General features: G+C 34.2%; 2 protein-coding genes across 2 annotated transcripts; both read right to left on the bottom strand.

The window, feature by feature from the left end:
* Nucleotides 1-4,841: 4,841 nt before the first annotated feature.
* Nucleotides 4,842-10,634, bottom strand: LOC147385861 (serine/threonine protein phosphatase 2A 57 kDa regulatory subunit B' beta isoform-like). The gene is made up of 2 exons (XM_086422902.1): nt 9,093-10,634; nt 4,842-5,398 (listed from the first exon to the last, which is right to left on the bottom strand). The coding sequence occupies exons 1-2, from the start codon at nt 10,281-10,283 to the stop codon at nt 5,069-5,071; spliced, it is 1,521 nt and encodes a 506-aa protein (XP_086279028.1). The 5' UTR covers nt 10,284-10,634; the 3' UTR covers nt 4,842-5,068.
* Nucleotides 10,635-19,465: 8,831 nt separating this feature from the next.
* LOC147385860 (protein NUCLEAR FUSION DEFECTIVE 4-like) lies at nt 19,466-21,868 on the bottom strand. Its single transcript, XM_086423790.1, has one exon. It carries the CDS (start codon nt 21,529-21,531, stop codon nt 19,714-19,716), a length of 1,818 nt encoding a protein of 605 aa, XP_086279916.1. The 5' UTR covers nt 21,532-21,868; the 3' UTR covers nt 19,466-19,713.

Raw genomic sequence — 21,868 nt, 5'->3', positions numbered from 1 at the left:
CTCCATGTCAGAAATGTGATAATTGCAGTAAATCCAATGCCACCTCAGCATTAGAGGAAAAAACTAAATAAATATTAACTAAAATTAGAATATTAAAAGAATGCAGAATCTTTATTATTAACTTTTTTATTATTATTATAAATAAATGCCAATTCACACTCCACATTCCTTCTCTTCAACTACAAATAAATACGAATCAAAATTTAAATGGGTCCCCACCTCTTTCTAAATTAACGAAAGTCTTTAAATCAAAATTGGATTGACAAGTTAAAATTGTGACTCATTGTTTGGGTCGGGCATCATATGGTTAGGATTTGGATTTTTATAGACTAAGCCCATGATTCAACAAATTTAAGTGATCCTTATTAAGTATTGGGCCCATACACCCAACAAATGGGTTAGCTCATGATTAAGTTCAAAGTCCACTAAAATGGATTGGATCAATAACCAAATATCAATTAAATCAATTGTGTAAAATCCAGTTAGGTTGGGGGACATAATTGAAAATATTTCATTACCATAAGTCTATAAATATCAAAGCCCCTTTCATTTGGAAGGGATAGAGATCACTCTCTCTCAGAAGATAAAAGTTCTCCCTCTAGAGAAGAAGAAGCTCTCAAGCCTTCCTTCAGAAACGAAGCAAAGTTCTTCAAAAGATTTGGACTCCAATTAAATGAAGAATCAAGCCTAAAGCCATCATTCAGAAGTCAATAAATCATTTTCAGTTGATAAAACGTGAAGTTTGTAGAGAAGAAAATCTACAGAAGATTAAACACAAATAAAGTCACAATTAAAGCAACCTTCTCAGTTGATCACACATGAGGTCCGAAGAGAAGAAACAACACATACGTCACCATCTATATTTTGTATTTAACTATTAATCAGAGAAAAATACTAACATTTGTACTATAATTTTTATTGAAATCAATATAAAATTATTTGCGATTTTATTTCATGAATCTTGAGGTAGATTTGTGAAATTTATTGTCGACAACTCCATATAATAATCTTTTAACTTATTTCTTTTCAGTTTGATTTATTTGAAGAATTCATTGTTGGTATCAACTATCAAGTGAGGAATTACAAGTTAATTTTTTTTTCTTCTTTAAATTGAAAATGATTGTCTATATTATCGAGTACCTATATTCGTTTTCTTTAAAGAAAATTGTTATCTTATAGGGTACCCCATTAAAAATTAATCGTGTATCTCGTTGGGTACACGAATATTACCCAATGGGTACAGCGTATTTGATGGGGTTCACACACACGAAACCAGAAAATGATATTTAATTAGGTTTCAAATCTTGGTATATAGGAAACTGAACTAAAACCGGCCCATTGATATCTTCATATAGCTCTCAAATAGAGGGGATTGGTGTGAAAAATGATGGTAAATTAGACTCCTATAAATAGTGTTTACTTTTTTCCAAAATGAATTTCATAATTCAAATTTCCTACAAATCATTATCACAATAATATAAAAAAATGAACCAATTTGAAAGCATTTTTCAAAAGTAAATTTTACAATCCATATCAAAAGCAAATAAGATTGCTCTTTCTCCTCCTATATATATGGCATTCTATGATTTTCTTATGAGTCGGGTTGCATTGATCTCAAGATTGTACCTCACATCGCACTTTCCTGATGTTAAAATGTGTAGAACTATAAATGCTTTTCTTCAAACTTCCACGTCAAGAAAGCGGGATGTGAGGTACATTTTTGAGGTCACTTCAGCATTAGAGAGTAGTTATATGTTTAAAATGACCACATAGTACGTACTTAAACCTTGAGAGAGGAAAATTATAAGTTTAAGGGTATTTTGAGTATTTTACAAAATATCAAGTCACTTGGCCTATTTTCGTCTTATTCGGAATAGATTCATTTAGTGTTTAAAGGCTATTTTACCATAAATTTTAAAGTGAAGTTAAAAGAAAATCTTTGAAAGGAAAACATTTTGGAAAGTGGGCTTTAAACGTTTTAGGATCCGAGTTGCTCAAATCTCACCATTCTCTCAAACTCTAAAGGGTTGGATAGGATCTTATAGGATTGATCGGATCTCTAGGTGTCACATATCTTGGCATGGGCCTCGCGGAGAATATCCTCCACGCAAGACAACCTAGATTTGCTTATTATACTTTTTTGTCCTTTCTAATTACCTATAATACATAGAGAAAAGTAAGAAACAATACTAACCTTTAAATAATCGTAATTACTAACCTCTCTTAGTTCTTAGAAGCCCACCTCCCCCTCTAAGTGTTCATTGTTAGAGAACAAGATGCATTGTATTAAGATGCATGAGATACACTATATCATTGTTAGTATATCTCATCACAAAAGGAAGATACTCATGGAAGATGTTCTAAAATATTTTAATTAATATATTTGAATATTAATAAATATTCTAGAATATCCTCCCTCACAACCTTCCATTTGTGATGATATAGTGTATCTCATGCATCTTAATACAATGTATCTTATTCTCTAATATAATATCATTTGATGTAGGTAGTTGAAAGAATGGCAAACATAGTATAAAATTTTGATCATCGTTAAGTCAATAATTTTTTAGAGAAGAATCTCATGTGGCAAGTCCACAAGAAACTAGATAAAATTCTAATAGAAAAATTTATTTTATAGTATTTTATTTTATTTATTTCAATGCTCTCATAACATCTATTAATGAAAAAACAAAATCCTAAAACACCTAACCTAAAGCCCCAAATAATGAATCGTATACATCCTCTCAAAGGTCCTTATTTTTTTTTGGCACCTTTTATAATAGAGTCGGTGTATTTGCACACAATGAAATGGCTTATTTCACCTACTTGTTTATTATACCCACCTTAACTTTAAAATATCCCTTTACACACACGTAATAAATCTTTTTAAACCTCTATTACTTATTGCACACACCTGTAGGTTTCGAATTATTTCTTCATCTCTTCTTCATCCTCTCTCTCTCTCTCTCTCATTTCTTCTTCTTCTTTATATCTTGAAAGATATTAATTAGAATTTTAAGTTTTGATTTTACTCATTTTTCTTGTCTTATGTAAGAGAATAAGATGTATCACATTATGATGCATAAGATACATTGTATTATTATCAATGTATTTCATCCCAAATAGAAAGTAGTGATGGAGAATAAAATATTTACCAATATTTATTAAGATATTTTATATTAGGAATTATTATAGATAATTGATATATTTATATTAGGCTACTATCTATATCTTGGTTGATGTAATCTCTATAAATATCTTAGTATGATTCATATAATGATCATCAAAGAATTATCAATAAAATCCAGATTTTCCTATCCTAACACTTTCAATTGAGTTGAAAACATTCACGCTAGGTACCTATCGAAATGATTTTGAAAGATTCAATTTTTGATAGGTACATACTGAATCGATTTTGATAATATTTGGTAGGCATCCAACGAATTTGTTAAAACAAGTTTGATCTGAACTTACATAACGAAATTTTACGACTATTAATCTTTGATTTTAATCTCATAAAGTAAGCCTCTACATATTGATCAAAATCATTCATTGTTTGAGTTAAAATCATATAATAAATAATTTATGAGCCATCATAAATTTTGTTTGAGTTAGACATGATTCATTGATAAACTAGAAATGAACACTTGTTAAAATGTTGGACTCTTAATGAGTAATAAACTAAGGGTAAGTAGATCGAGATTCTTCATTTATGTGGAGCAAAACATGCAAGTTCAACATTTAAAAAAAAAAAAAAACAAAACTAGAAAGAGTCTTCTTGATAAAATGCCATACTCAATGGACTCACTGACGTGGAGTGAGAAGTCTCGTTAAGACTGAATTTGACTACCACGTCAGTGACTAAAACATAAATGAAAAAAAAAAAAATCTCAGAAATAGATTTGATCTCTTTCTTCTTCAAAGAGAAAAAAATAAAATCAGTGACAAGAGATAGACACGAACTCGAAACTCGTCTTCTTCCCCATCTCTCTCTTTTTCTCTCGATCGTCTTCTTCAGAAAAATAAGAAAACCAGATCGTCTTCTTCCCAAAATGATTGGAGATCTCGACTCTGACCATCGTTGATTTCTTCTTCTTAAAAAAAAAAAAAAAAAAACAGGGAAAATCAGGGTTTATGGACCAACAGTTTAGATAAAAAAATTATCAACTTTATATATTATCATTTTGGTTTTTGACTTCTCATGTGAACTAAAGAATCCCTAATCTCTATTTCGGCTTAAATTTTATGTTCTCTGTCAACTATTTGTCTCTAATGCTTTATCTTTAACTGGATCTGCTAAAGTTTCAATCTTTTTATGTCCAGATCTAGAAACATAAACAATATTTAATATTTTTTTAAAGAAGAATGAGACGAAAAGGGACAGATCTAAAATGGGGTTCTATTTTATTTTTATTTTTATGTTTCTGTAATTTTTTTTTTTTTTTTTTTTTGGGGTAGTTGATGACGTGGCAGACATAAAATCACGCGGAAGAGAGATTCTCAATCCACGTAAGTGAGTCGATTGAGTATACCCCTGGCAAGTGTATCTCGAGGCATACAAATCTATGGTTTCAAACTTGTCACATCAGTGAGTCGATTGAGTATGCCAACTGACGAGTCATTTGTCACAACTCATAATTAATCTCTTAAGTTGGTAAGAACCAGAATTGCATATGTGAAACTCATTTCAAGTTAGAAAATTCCTGATCCAAAAACTCAGTTGGCAGCATAGGTGGATAACGCTAATTTGTGAGAACTCGAAGTCTCCACCATTAGCTTGTCTGTAATGATGCTTTATGAGGATTTAATTATGTCATCTATAACTTTATCATTATTGGTGCTTTTTGTAGATAAAAATAAATATATATACTGGAAATCTTCACAACCATTCATAATCTGCAGCACATTATCCACATATTTTGATACATTTCTAAATTACATTAATCACTGCCTTTGTTGATCTCCCCAATACTCAACTGACAGATCAAAAAGTGGGGAAAATTTTTCTAAAAAAACAAAAAATGGAGAGGAGTGTCCCCACCCACCCATCCATCCCTCCCTAAATTAATCAGGTTATTACAACCATATCCTCTCCATCGGCCTTTGTTGCCACCACATCTTCCAGTCTCTTCCATGCCAATTCCCGCTGCTCTTCCAAGCCTTTGGCTCTGGCTTCTTTCTCTTGGTACAGTGTTTGACACTCTTCAAACAGCTCATTGTCCATCTCGACGAACATCTTACGTACATTGGCAGTCAGCCCATTAACTGCCTGGTTCCAATGACTCTGTATGTTCTTCTCCAGAGCTTCAAAGATGATTGGTAAAATGACATTGCGGTTCTGGGCAATCAAACTCACAATGTGGTCGTTGTTCCACAGGAAGAGCGCACGTTCAGCAACCTGAGACATCAAATTCACTTTTAGTGAAAAAAAAAAAAAAAAAAAACTTTGAACATGTGGATTTTGAGTATGAATGAATATATAAAATGAAGATCAGCGTATAGATTGATCTTTCTCTTTAAGACATACATTTCTAATGTTCAATAGTATAAACATTTGATAACCTTTCATTATGATGAAGTTCTCCATTTCATAAAATTAAGGCTGAAGAGTCCATTGGTTATGTTATATACATATTCCCAACTTCCCACAAAATGTTCATTTAAAATATTATATATACCTCTTGGCAGATATATAAATATCTATACAAAACAATGACACAGATGCATGAGTGAGTGTGACATAAGATATTAGGCACTTGAAGTGGCACTTCCCAAAAGTCCAAAGAGCATACACATCAGTACACATGCATTTTTGCGTAACATTTTGGTTGGATTTGATTTGGAACTTCTTTTTAATGAGAATAATATGTGCAGAGTAAAAGAAAACATTTCTACAAACCATATAGCAATCCACTCAATAATTTAACTAGGCCTACAAGAGAAGACTTAAAGACAGTTGTGTTTAACAACTTAGTAATTTATGGAGAATGTAACACACCCTCTTTGAAAATCTTAATGGCAACACTGTAGCACATGTCAAGATTTGTTGGGATGTGTTGATATGTGTGTCCTGGTCGATGGGTCAAAACAGCCAAACATACAGGAAAATGGCCATGTCCCTGTTATAGAGATTCTCCCTAACAAAACTATACTCCAAAGTTAAAAGCCATAATAAGAGTTCCACAAGAGGGATTTCTGGTGCAATTCTAGAAAGAGTAAACAACAAAGTAAATTAGCAGTCCCCTGCCCAACTTACTACTACTGGTTCACGAACTTCAATTGACACCAAAGCAGTAAAAAAATAATAATAAAAATGGCAAAGTAAATATCTTTGATGCAACATAAAATACAGATGGAAACAAAATAATGTTCAGCAGGAAAAGTTAGTTTTGGAATGGTACTGACAAACAGAAAAACATGCCCGCGCTATAAGAAAAACAGAAAAAGACTAAATACTAGTACATCTCTTGGTTTTACATCAAATATAAGCATCCAAACCATCAATGATAAAAAAAGTGCCATCATGAAAAGAACCCTCCATGTTAGTATTAGCATCAACACCTACAACACCCACGTTTTCGTCTTAAGGTACTTGGAAAATTAGCTTTAATAAATAATCCATTAGAAAAAAAGGACTCAACCAAAATAAATTAGTTGACAGCCAAATTACTTCTTTAGTAAGGCATGGAGGAAATACACTAAATAGTGAAAAGCAAGGAGAAAATACAACCACCAAAAAAATATTGAGGCACCCAACCCCTCCACCCACCAACCAACACCACCACACGCATATGGTACTTGCACCCTTCTGAAAATTATTTTATTCATCTTTATAAAATTAAGCATGCACCATTATCTTTCCAAGGACCATAAAATCCAGTCCACATCGAGTAACGAATTTTTGAACATAGGATTTAAATCATCTGGCATAAAAATTAATTGGGATGGTAACATATGACCCACCTGTACACAATCAAATACAAAAATGGTCTGCCAAATCACATGCCTTTTATAAACTAATCAGTATACAACTAAAAATAGAAACTATGTTGAAATTATTCCACGTAATTGACCATGATAATACCCATATGAGACAAAAAATAGAATCCAAAGACTTGATGCTGAAGTATCATGTGGAGGTTGCTGGTCAGTAAACTATAGCCTTTCAGCTAAAGTGTTGCGGTTGCTTCCAAGAAGGAAACCCAGTGGAAGTATCAGAATCTGAACAGGACATGCAGCCGGCATGAACAAGAAAAAGATCTTGTATCAACCATGTCTTGGTGTCTATCATTTGCAGATGTTGTAGTGTTAGTTGATAATAAGAGAGAGGTAGTCAATGCAACAATAGAACTTTGGGGAACTGCTTAGAAGCGTATGAGATTTAAGACCAAGATGGACTATTTAAAGTAAAACTTTAATAATGATGCACATAGGAAGGAAAGACCAATAAAACTTGGAGCCCAGAAAAATAACTCGATGTGACCATTTTCATTATCTCAGTTCTATAATCCATAAGTGAGGAGAATGATGTCCGTAGAACTATAGATGCCACCGACGCATCTAAGCCAAATTAAATGGAAGTTTTTAACAAAAAAATATGAATTATGGAGTTTAACATTGGACAATGAAGAAACAACATGTTCATAGGTTGAGCCTAGTAGAGATCACAATGCTGGGATGGAATGACAAACATGTCCGTGCAGCTGGGTTTTATTGTTTTATTTTATTTTTCTAATTGATATTTCTGCTCCACTGTTACATGGATTGTATTTATGAGTAAGAATAAATGTCAGCTGGTATTTTCAAAATATCATTCCTTTACCTGACAAAAAAAGAAAAAGAAAAAGAAAAAAACTCAAAAGTTTCTTGGAGCACAAAATAACTCAACACAGACTAAACAAAACTGCACAACTTGATGAAAGAAAGTAGAAGAACAATATACTGCTGGAGGAAAAGAAAACACAAATGAAACAAGTAAAACGAAAGAGACTAAGAAGTCAAGAAAATGCACAGGGTTCCAGTGTTTTAAAAATCAGACCGGACCGATGTTCCGACCAGAAGTTTTAGAAATGATGGTCAGGTTCACTGAAAATCGAAACTTGATTACCGTCAAAACCAACCGTTTTTTTGAACGATCGATTCTCAGAATTGAAATAAAATTTCTAAGAAGTCAAAGAACATCTTTTTGGTCATGACCAACAGATTCAAATAAGTCATCATTCCTTCTTTGTGAGATTGCAATATAAACCTTCTTAAATTAAAGTATTTAACAAAGTGCAAATTTTTAAAGCATTTCTTTTTAAGGAGATTTTACAAATGCCTTTATTATATTGAAGGATGAGTTACCAAAACATGCAAGGCCTTTTTTTAAGAAACCTTCATAAATTAAAGGTTGAGCTACCAAAATTGCCATGAAATCCTTAAATGTCCTTCCAAGTGGATGGTTGTTATTTACGGACATTTTACAAAAGCTTTTATCATATTGAAGGATGAGTCACCAAAACATGCAAGGACTTTTTAAAGAAACCTTCATAAATTAAAGATGTCATGAAATCATTAAAAAAACTTTCTTAGTGGATGTTTAGAATCTTATGCAATTTAAAAGAATTAAATTTATTTTAAAATTTATATATAATAGTTATTTAACAAAATAGAAATCGGTCCGACCAAATTGAACCCTGGTCCAACCAATTAAGAAAATTTTCGGTATCGGTCTGGTTTTTAAAACATTGCAGGGTTCTGTATCTTTTACAACAAACAGAAAGAGATGAATCATCAACGACAAATCTAACAATGCAAAAGTGGGAGCAAAAGAATAAACAAAAAAATTTGATGCCTAATGGCTAGTCTGTCTGAGCCGGTAGCGCCTCAACACCATCAACTGAATCCAGAAATTAGGAATCTTTAAAACCATGTCCAGATAGCAGATTCTTCTCTATCAACATAATCTAGCTTCTCTAGGTTAATCATTCTATCATCACAACTCTTCATGATACACAAAAGATGAACTTTGCAATTTCAAAATTTAAATGTTGACATAGCAAATTATACAGCTGAACAGGAATTAGCGAAAAAACATGTGGATTTCGAACCTGGAAATGAGAGCTGTTGAGGCAGCGTGTGATCTGTCTAAAAAGAGGAACCATGCAACGCTGGAATTCCGCAGATTGTGTTGCCTCCAACACTTCTTCTAGTTCCCCGAGAAAGAGAACCTCCTTCTGACAGTTCGTAACCGGCCAATACTTCAACAACCCCCTTAGAACAGAATCCGCCAACTTGTAATCCTTTTCGATGAACTGGGTAATGCAATACGTCAATTGCTGATGATACAAAGCAATCGATTTCGGCTTGTGAAGTGGGATAAGTGCCCGAACAAGGAACAACTTATGTTCCTCTTTCATCGGTAAGGCAAACCCATTAATTATGCTCCCTAGAATCTCCAATAACTCACTGATTCCACTATGCCTCTCTGTCTCAAATATAAACCGATAAAAAATATTATTGATTGCTTTCCTTATGAAGGGGCGGTGCACCATGAATTTTCCATAAATGCGATGGAGTATTGTCTTCAAATACTCCCGTTCACGTGGATCCTCAGAATCAAACAAATCAAGTAGTTTCAAAACAAAGGAATGATCAATATATCGTTTTGCGATCTTAGTGTCCGTATCCGATGACACAATATATCTCAAAAGCAACTCATATACAATCTGTAAATGGGGCCATGAAGGCTCTAGATATGGATCATCTTCTTCTGGGTCTGTGTTCTCGGACCCCGTGTTTTCATGGGAAGCTGGGGGCAGGCAACGGAAAATGTTGATCGAGATCATCCGTATCAATTCTTCTTGACAGGTCTCGGTGATCTTTCCAGAACCCGATTGTATGAAATCGACGAGCTCGAGAAGGGTCTGTCGCTTAGTCTCTTTTTCTCGAGCTGATTTCAATGTGTCCGAAAAATCAAAGAGTATGCAACAAAGCTGCAACTTTCGAAGAAACAAACTTTGTCGATCGGATGCCACAACATCTCTAAAAAAGGGAAGGGTTTCGACGATGCCTAAAGTGTCTGGATGCGACACCGCAATTCCAGCTCCACCTGTTTGTTGCTGAGAATTGGCAACAGAGGAGGAAATTGTGGTTCGAGAGGCATGGTTTACTGTAACGTTTGATGTCGAAACCGATACTGAATTCCGATACGCAGACGTACCGTACCCATATATCGCAGCCTCATTGGCATCCGATTTAGAAACCTTACGATGCCCACGTTTCATGAATTTGTTCAACATCCCTAACCCTAGAAATTACCCCTCTTCACTACCGTTCCAGCAATCAAACAATCAGTCGAAGAAACCCTAGTAATTTAGCGAATAATTTGAAGATATTAATGCAAAATAAAAAACCACTAGTTTTCCCAATTTGAAGTTTTGGTTTCTTAGAGATCTCGATATGATAAAACCACGAGGAAATTAAAAATAAATGGATCCAGAAACACGAATCAGAGTGTAAAAGATACCATTTTTGAATCAAATCTTCAAGAAATCCGAACGCCTGAAGAGAGGATCACCGAAAAAATGATCAACATGCACCAAATCGGTCATCGAGTCGTGAAATTCGCGACTAGATAGAAAAAAAGAAAGATAAAAATAGGAATAAAATAATTAATGAGAAATCCTAAAAAAAAAAAAATTAAAAAAGGATTATTCTTAGTAACTCCTAGGAGGATAGTTTCGTAACGTCGTCCGTAGATCCAGACTGTTGATGATTGGACGTAAATATCAAGTAAAATCTAAAGGTCTTGACCTAAGGATGACAGTACTACAGTATCATTTAGCGACGATCTATCGCATCATTTTCAAAATATAAAAGAAATTTGTTTTTGTTTTTCCAGGTTTAAGTTTAAAAAAAAGTCGACCTTTCACGGAAAAATTAGTAAAGACTAACGTCTTTATCAAAATTTTATAAAGTATATTTTACGTGTTCCCACTCGGTCCATCGCTTGGTGTACCTATGATTTTGGACCACTCGATTCAAGATATATTTATTAGATTCTCTAATAAAATTGATCACTCTGATTTTTGGTATAAACAGACATCCGAAACTGTTAGTTGTTTTGTCTTCAACTCGAAGTCGTAGCTTTGGGCACAAGAATCATATTTATCACTAATTGACAAAAGTAACCTTATTCGATACAAGTGTTATCTGTCCTCCACACACATAGAAATCAACGTGTTAAACTTTTAAGATCCATTATTGATCCATGAATTCTTGAGCTCTCTCAACTACACTCTAAGTGGGGATTTCCATCCCCTTGTATTCAAGTCCTTTTTAGTCAAAATGGGTTTCATGTACACATAGTGAAAAAAAATCTATGATTTAATCATAATTTTAATATTTTTTCTCTTTAATTTTTTAACAAATCATGATTTAATCCCGATTTTTTTTTAAAATAATTATTAATTATTTTTGTTTTAAATATATTTTAAGTATTATTTTTTCATTTAATATATAAAATACATAATTTTTATATTTAAAAATTTTATTTTGTACTTTTTAATTTATCTGATGTTTTCTTGATTTTATCGATTTTTTTCGTAACTTTTTCTTGTTGAATTATTTTCAAATCTCGATTTTGTTACTATGCATGGACATGCCGATGGATTTCAAGTCTATAATGAAAATATTTTAATTTCGATGGTTAAAAATCACCAATTTAACTAATGTTTGGTGTGAAACATTGACAAAGGATATGCAAATTAATGTTTTTCACTCCCAATTTGGTCATCATTGTCAATCTCAAAATCTTATCTCGAAGATTTGGAGTCGAGTAAATGAATTCTTTTTCTCCATTTCACGATTCAAAGTCAAAGTTTTTGTTATTGTAAAAAAAATGAACTCTTATATGAAGGAGACCTTTTATATAACAAAAATCATCCATCAGTGTGTAATCATGGAGGGGTGTTGATCAGAAGCACACTTGATTTCAATATAACATGTTATAGGGTAACATTAGGTGATTTGTCATAATAGATGGTAATTATTGTGGTTCATAAGAGGAATAATGGGCAAAAGAGTAATTCACTCATTATTTAGATTATATTAAATGTGTAGGAGATTGGATATGGAAAAAAGTCAACCACTACCCTCTAAGTTAGGATGATTAGGAAATGAGAGAAGTGGATTCATTTTGTATGGATGAAAAAGGAGTTGGTCAAGTCAAGGGTGGTTGATTTGGGATGTTGTTTAATAATGGGGCCCTCTCTTTGGATAATCTCTATATCTATAATTCATTCTTTTAGCTTTCTTTATCATGACTCTATCATGATTGGGTTACAATGCCCAAGTGGGACCCAATTAGATAAAAATTTAATGATTTGGATTTTGACATCTTTGTTGAGAGATAAAGCTAAAGAATTAATAGTCTTTTTTTTATTTATTTATTTTTGTTTTTGTGTGGAGATGAATGAATTATGGTGGAAGAAATATGTTGTTCTAAGCATACAATAGTAGTTAATCTGGTATTTGCCTGTTGGTTGGAAATCCTTTTCATATATAATTAGCTGTTATTTATTTATTGAGAGCTACTATTGCCACACCAACTTTTGTTAATGCCACACCAATTCCCCATGTAAATCACACAAGACTTGCACATAGTTGGTGTGGCGATTATTGATCTCTTTGTTTTTTTTTTTCTTCGAGGAAACCAGTTGTGTCGAACATTTTTGCTTGTGTTCAGAAACATTTTCTCTTGAGTATTGTTGTTGATGAATAATTGCAGTTGAGAGCTTAACGACCTGGTGTCAACTAAGAGTTTCGACATGAATTTTATGTTGAGAAAAACAAGGACAATTGAACCAAGAATCGAATTGAAATAAGGTACGAATCAAAATTTTACATGATTCTCTCAAGATTGAGGTATATCCACGGATCACACCGATCCTACTATGAAGAGAAAACTTAAGGTCACAAATTACAATCTTTCACAAAAAATAAGAAATATAAATACCCCAAGAAATCTAACTAGGATTTTACATAATATTTATGAAATTAGCTCGATCGGCGTGAAGGCATGACTTGATTTACAGTACCTCCTTGTTGACCAGTATTATCAAACTCCACAAACCACAACATTTTACTGAATGTAATGGTCAGATTTTGTTGAATGTGATCGGCAACACATTTAGCATCTCAATTTACGAAAAAACAAAGACAACATTAGGTTAACTAACCTTATTAATGCTATGGTCCACCCCTTGGAAACCCACAGACCAAAATTCTGCTTCATAGGTGAACCATGACCTTTGGATTTGGGGCCTTTTATTTTTCTTTCTTTTCTGTATGTATATAATTTTTTTTACAATGGGTTTGGACTTGATTTCTTTGGTCAAGCCCAATATAAAAAAAATGCTCATATCCAACATTGAATGATTATGAGAATTGGGTTCAATAGGCCCAGATAAGTTTTGCAATCTGGGTTAATCCAGACCTACAACTTGCATTTTTTAATAGATTTGGAGAGCCTCATCAAGCAAATGGTGCTTAGAATACCTCCAGAAACCTTACAACTTGCATTTCTAAAAAGATTTCGAGGGCGTCATCAAACAAATTGTGATCAAAGCAGTTCAGGTAGAATGGGTCGTCGTTGTAGGCCAGAAGCAACAATGAAGAATGGTTTTTAATAAATTTGATTTAAAAAGAGGGAAATTCTATTGAGATAGTCATTTTAAAATGCTAACTGTAGGAATTTCTCCATGACTTCATCTGGTAACAAGAAGTTCAAATCCACTACGAAACCATAGAGTAAAATTATTGAAACACAAATGTAATCGCTTATACAAGATATGGTCAACGAGATGCACATTCCACCTTAGAATCCAATTTGGATTTGGAGAATCTTGAGTTGATGTTGTTTGATAGATCAAACCAGTTGTTCAATATGATCGAGAAGTTTTTTCTTATAGACTAATGAAAATGATCTAAATGCCATTGACTTCAAATTCGTATTGTTAATTTGGTAACTAGGGGTAAGAAAACCCTAGTTGTGGTAAGTGATCATAATGAAATGGTGGGGACATGATGACCCACACCACCCTCTAACACATGTCTTGATAATTCCTAGCTACCTAAATAACTAACAAGCTTTCAAATGTAGAGCTGGTCATGGGCTGGGTATAGGCCTGGCCCATCTTGTCTTGGATCGTTTCGGAAGTATTATAAGGCCTATTTAGTTATCATGCATTCATGCAGGAATTTTGTGAGTACGACCAAAGTAAGTTCATGATATTAAGAAAATTTAAGGAATCCTGGATCGAACAATCAAACGAACCTTGGAGGGCATCTCATACTTACAAGACTACACAGGTTCTATATGATTGGGATCTGGGATTATGTGAAATTCCGGATTGATTTTTCTATGAGCAAAAAATCTCTCCTCAAGATTTATGTTGAGAGTAGCAAAGTTCTTATAAATATGTAACCTTCTCCTTTATATCTAGGCCTGGCATTGAAGTTGAGGTGTTTAAATGCATGGACCCTTTTGGTTACTAACTCAGCTATCACATGAAAAAGCCCCACCAACTCGGCAATGTTGGGGAGTAGTGTAGGGGTGTTATGTATTATATCACTGTCAATGCTCTACGCAAGGTGAAGTTCTACCTAAATCTAGTACAAATTATTAGTAGTTAGGTCCAAACTCGAATAATTCTAGCCCAACACTAGTCAAGATATGGCTCTGTGTGTGTGCGCGCGCACATGCGGGAGGGGGGGACGACATTCCTACAATCCCCTTTGACATCGAGACCGGGGGGACGACTTTCCTACAATCTCCTTTGACATCGAAACCATATCTCTGGGTCTTATGTATTGGGTTCCAATGCTTACCTTCAATAGGATTTGATAAGAAAAGCAAAATGGGATGTGGTCAGAGAATGCATGCATAAAAAGATCAATCATTCAAAAATTGTCGAGTAGACACATGTAAGGACACGCTTAGGGACCACTCCCAAGTAACGAGGTCACTCCACAGTAGCAGTCAAAAATAGCTGCCATAGAGCATGATTGAGCTTTTTATCTAACTTCAATTATACTCGAGACATGTCAGTATGTAAGGAAGTAAGTCCGGGACCTAACGTCATTTTCCACTCATAAGCACAAAAAAAATTATAATGTTGGATGCAAAAATCAACAAAACATCATGTGTCATATCATGCGGAAAGACAATTCCAAGGTGTGGCATCAAAGCACATGCATATACGAGAAACATAATACAAGTAAAATAAACATTTATACCAAGGATCTCCGAAAATCTAAAATATGGACAATTTGCATAAAAGAAGGTACAAAATCTCGTTTCTCTACATTGAACTTTGTTAAATTCTCTTTTGACTTGATTGTCAAAGTATTTTTAGGAGAGTCTCTCGGAGAATCTAAAACGAAAGAAATAGATCAAATCAAAACTTTCATAGTTCTAGATTTTTACCCACACATAACAAACCAAGCCTTTAGATTAGAACTCGAGATGGATATACTAGGGTGCAACTTGGTTCAGTTTGAGGTCAAATTGGAACTAAACCGACCTAGGCCAGTTCCATTAAATGAGAATTGGAACTGAATCAAATTGCTAGAGAACCAAACCAACCCAAACCGAGTTAAGGTTGGTTCAGTTTGGTTCGGTTCTATGGATTGCCAATATCTTCAAAACCTAATTGAATCAACATATTTGATATCGAAACCATATCTCTGGGTCTTATGTATTGGGTTCCGATGCTTACCTTCAATAGGATTTGATAAGAAAAGCAAGTCGGGATGTGGTCAAAGAATGCATGCATAAAAAGATCAATCATTCAAAAATCGTCGAGTAGACACATGTAAGGACACGCTTAGGGACCACTCCCAAGGAACGAGGTCACTCAACGGTAGCAGTCAAAAATAGCTGCCATAGAGCATGATTGAACTTTTTATCTAACTTCAATTATACTTAGGACGTGTCAATATGCAAGGAAGTAAGATGCTATTTGTTAAACTGAACAAATAAGTGCTGAATGATTATGATTGCTGAAACTGTATAAGCGCTGAATTTAAGTGTTGAAATTGTTGTTTGTTTATCGATTTGAATTGTGTTGAACTGATTCAAATTAAGCGTTGTAATCACATAAATCTGTTTGTTACTTAATGCTGAAAACTGGTAAATTGACTATATTACTATTTTCAACAGTTGTATGTTTAAGGGAAAATTATTAATAAAATTCAAAAATAAAAATTATTTATTAAAAAAATACTAAATTTAATGAAATTCGTTTTGGGAACCTAGCCGAACAAATTCTCTCTCCTCCACATCATTTAAATTTTAAATTTTTTTTAATTCAAATTAAAAAATAATATTAATTCAAATTAAAGAGAGAGAATATTAAATATAAATATTTCGTTAAATATAAATATTAAATATTCCAAAAAAAATAAAAAAGGAAAAAGAAAATTTCTCTCTCCTCTTTTATTTTTTTGAAATATTTAATATTATTTAAATGCGTGGAGGAGAAAGAAAATTTTGACCTTTTAAGGGTCGTAATTTTCTCTCTTTAATTTGAATTAATATTATTTTTTAATTTGAATTAATATTATTTTTTAATTTAAATTAATATTATTTAATTTGAATTAATATTATTATTTTTAATTTGAATTAATATTATATTTTAATTTGAATTAATATTATTTAAATACGTAGATGAGAGAGAAAATAGGAGAGAGATAATATTGGTGTGGGTTGCCTTATTAATTTGTGGGGTGCTTATATCATTATCTATAGGATATAAGAGGTAATATCATTTCAAGTATAAGGGCATACTTGTCCGTGTTGAAAAAATCGGTGCTTACCGTTTCAGCAAAAAAATTAAGTGATCCAACTTCACTTAATGTTTTTCACTTATTTTTCAGCAATAAGTGCTGAAAATGTGGAGTAAACAAACGTGCTGATTGCTGAAGCTGAATTGCATTTAGCATTAAGTGCTGAAATCAGCGTTAAACAAACACCCCCTAAGTTCGGAACCGGACGTCAATTTCCACTTATAAGCACCAAAAAATTGTAATGTTGGATGCGAAAATCGACAAAACATCACGTGTCACATCACCCGGAAAGACAATTCCAAAGTGTGACATCAAAGCACATTCATAGACGAGAAATATAATACAAGTAAAATAAACATTTACACAAAGGATCTCTGAAAATCTAAAATATGAAGAATTTGCATAAAAGAAGGTACAAAATCTCGTCTCTCTACACTTGAACTTTGTTAAATTCTCTTTTGATTTGATTGTCGAAGTATTTTTAGGAAAGTTAATTGGAGAATCCAAAACTGAAGAAATAGATCAGATCAAAACTTTCCTAGTTCTAGATTTTTACCCACACTAGTATAACAAACCTAGCCTTTAGATTAGAACGCGAGATGGATATACTAGGGCTGCAACTTGATTCGGTTTGAGGTCAAATTGGAACTAAACCGACTTAGGTCGGTTCCATTAAATGAGAACTGGAACCGAATCAAATTGCCATAGAACCAAACCAACCCAAATCAAGTTAAGGATTTGATTCAGTTCTATGGATTGCCAATATCTTCAAAACCTAATTGAATCAACATATTTTTAATAAATATAAATAGATATGAATATGAAATCTCATATAATGAGTCATTAATCTATCCATTAATAATTACAAAAATTCATTAACGTATCCATTCAAAAAAACAAAGTCAATAGTTTTTTCATCAATTAAAGAAAGTCTTGAATCTCATCCATCCAAAAAAATGTCATTAATCTATCCATTAAAAAATAATCAATTTATCCATAAAAATGGGTATAGTATATTAAATAGGTTAATAATATTTATTTATAATTTTATTAATATAAGGATTCATTCTCGGTTTGGTTCGGTTTTACAAGACATGAACCAAGAACCGAACCAAATTGGTCGGTTCTCTATTTTGTTAACTCGAAATCGAACCGAAATTCATTATAAACCTAACCAAACCAATCCAATGCTCTAGGTTTGGTTTGGTTCGGTTTGAACCAGACCAAGTTGCACCCCTAGGGTATACTAATCAGGTGATAGTTGGCTTGAGTCTACTATGCGTCATTGGTGAGCAGGCTTGGGCTTAGACATGGTCCTTTGACACATCATGGACCAAAATTTGGCTTGGCCATAGGTCTTATACCATCCTTCTTGTATAAGTAAACAGCTTGATTGGGGCCCATTATGAAGAAATGCTCACATCCTCAAAAAAATTAATAATAATAATAAATAAAAAAAAAAAGAACAAGAAGAAGAAAAAAAGGTTACACCACATGGCTCAGAAACCAAAGTTGGAGTCAGACTGCAACCCCAAACAAGTCTGCCTAGGTTTGTATAGCAGAGCAAAACAAAATGCCAAACAAGTGGGGTGGGTGAGAGCTGATTAAAAAAAGAAAAGAACAAAAGAGGAAGGGTGGACCTGTGTTTATTTAACTTTTTCAATTATATTGGAAGGATTTGTCTTTTTCTCTTGACGTGCTCCAACTGATAGTTTTTGAAATGCACGACACCCTTTGAAACCACATCTTTTTGTGCCAATATCACCACATGTGCCACAATCTTTTGGTCCACTGACCTCATGATCTTTTGGCCCATCCTTTACTTGTCCTTAAAAAACAAAATGTCTTTATGATTGACGATCTTTCTTTCTTCTGTTCGAGAAAATTTTTTATGACCCACCATGGGTTAAACATAACATAACAGTTTCAAGTCCTAATCCTCGATGTAAAATGCTAATGAAAGGGGCCCAAGTATAGAACCCAGCAGGCAAGAAGCCCAAATTGGTGCCATCTCTGATTTTTAAAATATGTAGCATATAGGGATATCTCCTATTCGAAAATAAAATATTTTTACTGAAAAGGTATCTTCTCTAGGTGTATAATTTTTCGTTTTCTTTTTTGAATTTGCATTTATTTGGGTATAAAAGTAAAATTAAAAAATATAAGTACAAGTATTCATTTTGGTAAAAAAAAATGCATTGTCAAACAAGGATGTTCCTTATATGCCAAACATTTAAAAAATACATGTGATAGCTTAATTTTGGCTCCTCCAACTCTTGTTTGGTAATAACTCGAACTCATTAATTAGGCTGAGGTTTGACACAAAAATCCACCAATATTTGGGCCAAAACTTTGTGGGTTGGTGAAGACGTCAACTTGCTAAGTTAGTTAAAGTGCGCGTGTTGATACCACAAATTGGGTTCAAACCTTTCATCTGCTGTTTACTAAGCACTAAATCATTTTCTTATCCAATAATGGTGCCATTACCATGGGTTTCCGAATTTGTGTTTGATACCAGCCAATATTGCCTAAACATATTACGTTTTGTCTATACCACAACTAAATACGAAAATCAGTCAAACCAATAGTTAGCACTTTGATTAAACTCCCAAATAATAATAATCACTAGGACTTGGTGAATCGAAATAAAATATCCATAATTCACTACATACTACATTACAAGTCATATAAAGTATATGTTTTTTGTCGAGCTTCAAAGTCATATATGATTCATGTAAGACTTAAATGGAGAAATAGAATACATATTGTGAACTCCAATAATTGAGATAGGGTATAGACTTTGATGATATTCAAGCAACTACTGGTCATATTTACTTTGTAAAATGCTTCGATTCACCATTAATTAAACCCCCAATGCTCTTATTTATCTGTGGTGGTGGTGGTGGTGGTTGCTATCGACTTCTCATTGTCTCTCACTCCTACCACTTGGATGTTGTTTCCGGCCATAGCCATCTCAGTCTCTGCAGCTGACCCAGCCTCCCTAAACTTCTTGTAAATATCACTCTTGTAGAATTCCTTTGTTCTCCACACCAAAAAAAGTGAGACCAAAGTCCCAAAGAGTGTGGCAGCTGTGATTATAATGAAAGATAATCTGTAACACTGGACACCAATGCAAGCCAACTTCTTGCCATCTCCTCTGTTGGGACCCAAAGCTACCATTTGCTTTGTAGCCTCTTTATCGTAGAGATGCCCAGCGACACGTACATTTAGTATATAAGACCCAATTGGGCTTGCCACAGAACCTAAATTGTACAATGTTGAGTAGTATTTGAGACCAAAGATTTCAGATATGATGGCAAAAAGAAGAGGCCATTGGGCTCCAAAACAAAACCCGATGATCACCGATGCGACATAGATAGAACCAGGGAAGGCGAATGCGATGAGAAGATGACCGACACACGAGAACAGAAGGATGAATGTAAGCATCAACGGGCGAGGGAATTTGTATTTTGTTAAGAAGATTTCAGAGGTGAATCCCGAGACAACTCTACCGAGGTAGTTCCATATGCTTACGAGAGATACAAAGGTGCTGATACCACGTGAAGAGTAACCCAAGGATGATCCTATCTGACCCAAATTATCAATCGCGGTTAATGTCCCACCGACACCACAAATTGTGGCTAAGAAGAGAATCAACATGTCCACACTCACGAGCGCTTGTAATATAGTGTAGTCCTCTCCTCTGTTTGGGGCCCTGAACATAGTAGACCAACAAGAAGCTTGCTTTTGTGAATTTGATGGCTTTGTGATTATTGGGAGTGGTGGTGATGACATGGGTATCAGATTTTCGACTGTTATTTTCACTTGAGAAGGATTGTTTATGTGTTGTTTCTTGGCCTTCGAGAGATCAATCTCTTCTTTGACGACAATGAAGAGTGGGAAAAAGAGCAATATGAGGACAACAGCAGTGCTTCCACCATACTCGGATTGAGAGAAACCTACTGTTTTCTGTACTATGGTTAAAACCATGAGGAACCCAGCAAGGGCAAGTGAAATATAGAGGAATTTATAAAACACCTCGACTTCATTCGTCTCTCGAATAACCTTCATGATCCTTATAGTATGAACGGATAACACAGATATCACAGCAGGAAGGAAGGCTATTAGGAGAATTAGTCCCTTAGAATCATCCCCATAGAAGGCATGATAGAGCTGAGTCACTATTGCACCACTTAGGCCTACAAAGCCCTTTAAGAGGCCTAAAACAATGCCTCGGCTCTCGGGGAAGTTCTTGACACAAGTGACAAGCGATCCAGTGTTAGCGAATGACTGTGAATTAGCGCCGATGCATATGTACATGCACATGTGCCAAACATGTGGTCGAGCAATTCGGCCAGTTACAGCTAGCCATATCATGAAGTAACCTGTGAAGTTCATAGTCGCACCCATCAATAGCACCACCCATGGTGGTGTCACCTCGTTGATTAGTCCCGATAGGATCCCAACATTCCCGCCCAAGTCCTTAAAGAAGCTTAACAAATTGAGAGTCGTTTGATCGTAGTCCAAAGATGACTTAATTTCATTGGAATATATACTGAAGATGTAAGTCGATCCAGCTGCAGCCATGATTAGGAATGATGCGAACACCATGAACCATCGGCCTCGGTACACCTGCCATGCTAGTTGTCCCACCTCTCTACAACCGCCTCCACCACCACCTATCTCAGCCATCACCATCTCTGTTTGCTTCCCTGTAACTAAGTTACAAGTATTGGATGGATACTAGTGAGGAGGGGCTTTACACTACATGTCAAAGGTAAGCTGAGATATGTGTGCAATGGATGAGTTCATATATATAGCACTTGATGGTTGACCTGATGAACAACTAGGGGGTGAGGTGGGCTTCTCAGAGAGAGAGATAGATAGAGAGAGTAGGCCATCCAAAGTGGAAGGACCCATGAGTCTTCTAACGGGTCTCAAACCTGAAATGATGCCTAATGGATTCAATTGGTGCTGAATGGGTTTCAACTGCACAGGTATATAGACCTCACAATAGTTGTTCCAGCGAGGTTTG

The sequence above is a fragment of the Akebia trifoliata genome, chromosome 14 (assembly GCF_017979445.1).
Source record: "Akebia trifoliata isolate Shusen 1 chromosome 14, ASM1797944v1, whole genome shotgun sequence".
NCBI lineage: Eukaryota > Viridiplantae > Streptophyta > Magnoliopsida > Ranunculales > Lardizabalaceae > Akebia > Akebia trifoliata.
The sequence above is the reverse complement of the archived record's forward strand: the minus strand, read 5'-3'. Positions and strand labels throughout refer to the sequence as shown.

What these genes read in the sequence shown, in the direction of transcription:
- LOC147385861 (XM_086422902.1), bottom strand. Translation starts at nt 10,283, where the DNA reads ATGTTGAACAAATTCATGAAACGTGGGCATCGTAAGGTTTCTAAATCG. An exon ending in TCAACAGCTCTCATTTCCAG is followed by an intron (nt 5,399 to 9,092) that starts GTTCGAAATCCA and finishes TTGATGTCTCAG; the next exon opens with GTTGCTGAACGTGCGCTCTT.
- LOC147385860 (XM_086423790.1), bottom strand. Translation starts at nt 21,531, where the DNA reads ATGGTGATGGCTGAGATAGGTGGTGGTGGAGGCGGTTGTAGAGAGGTG.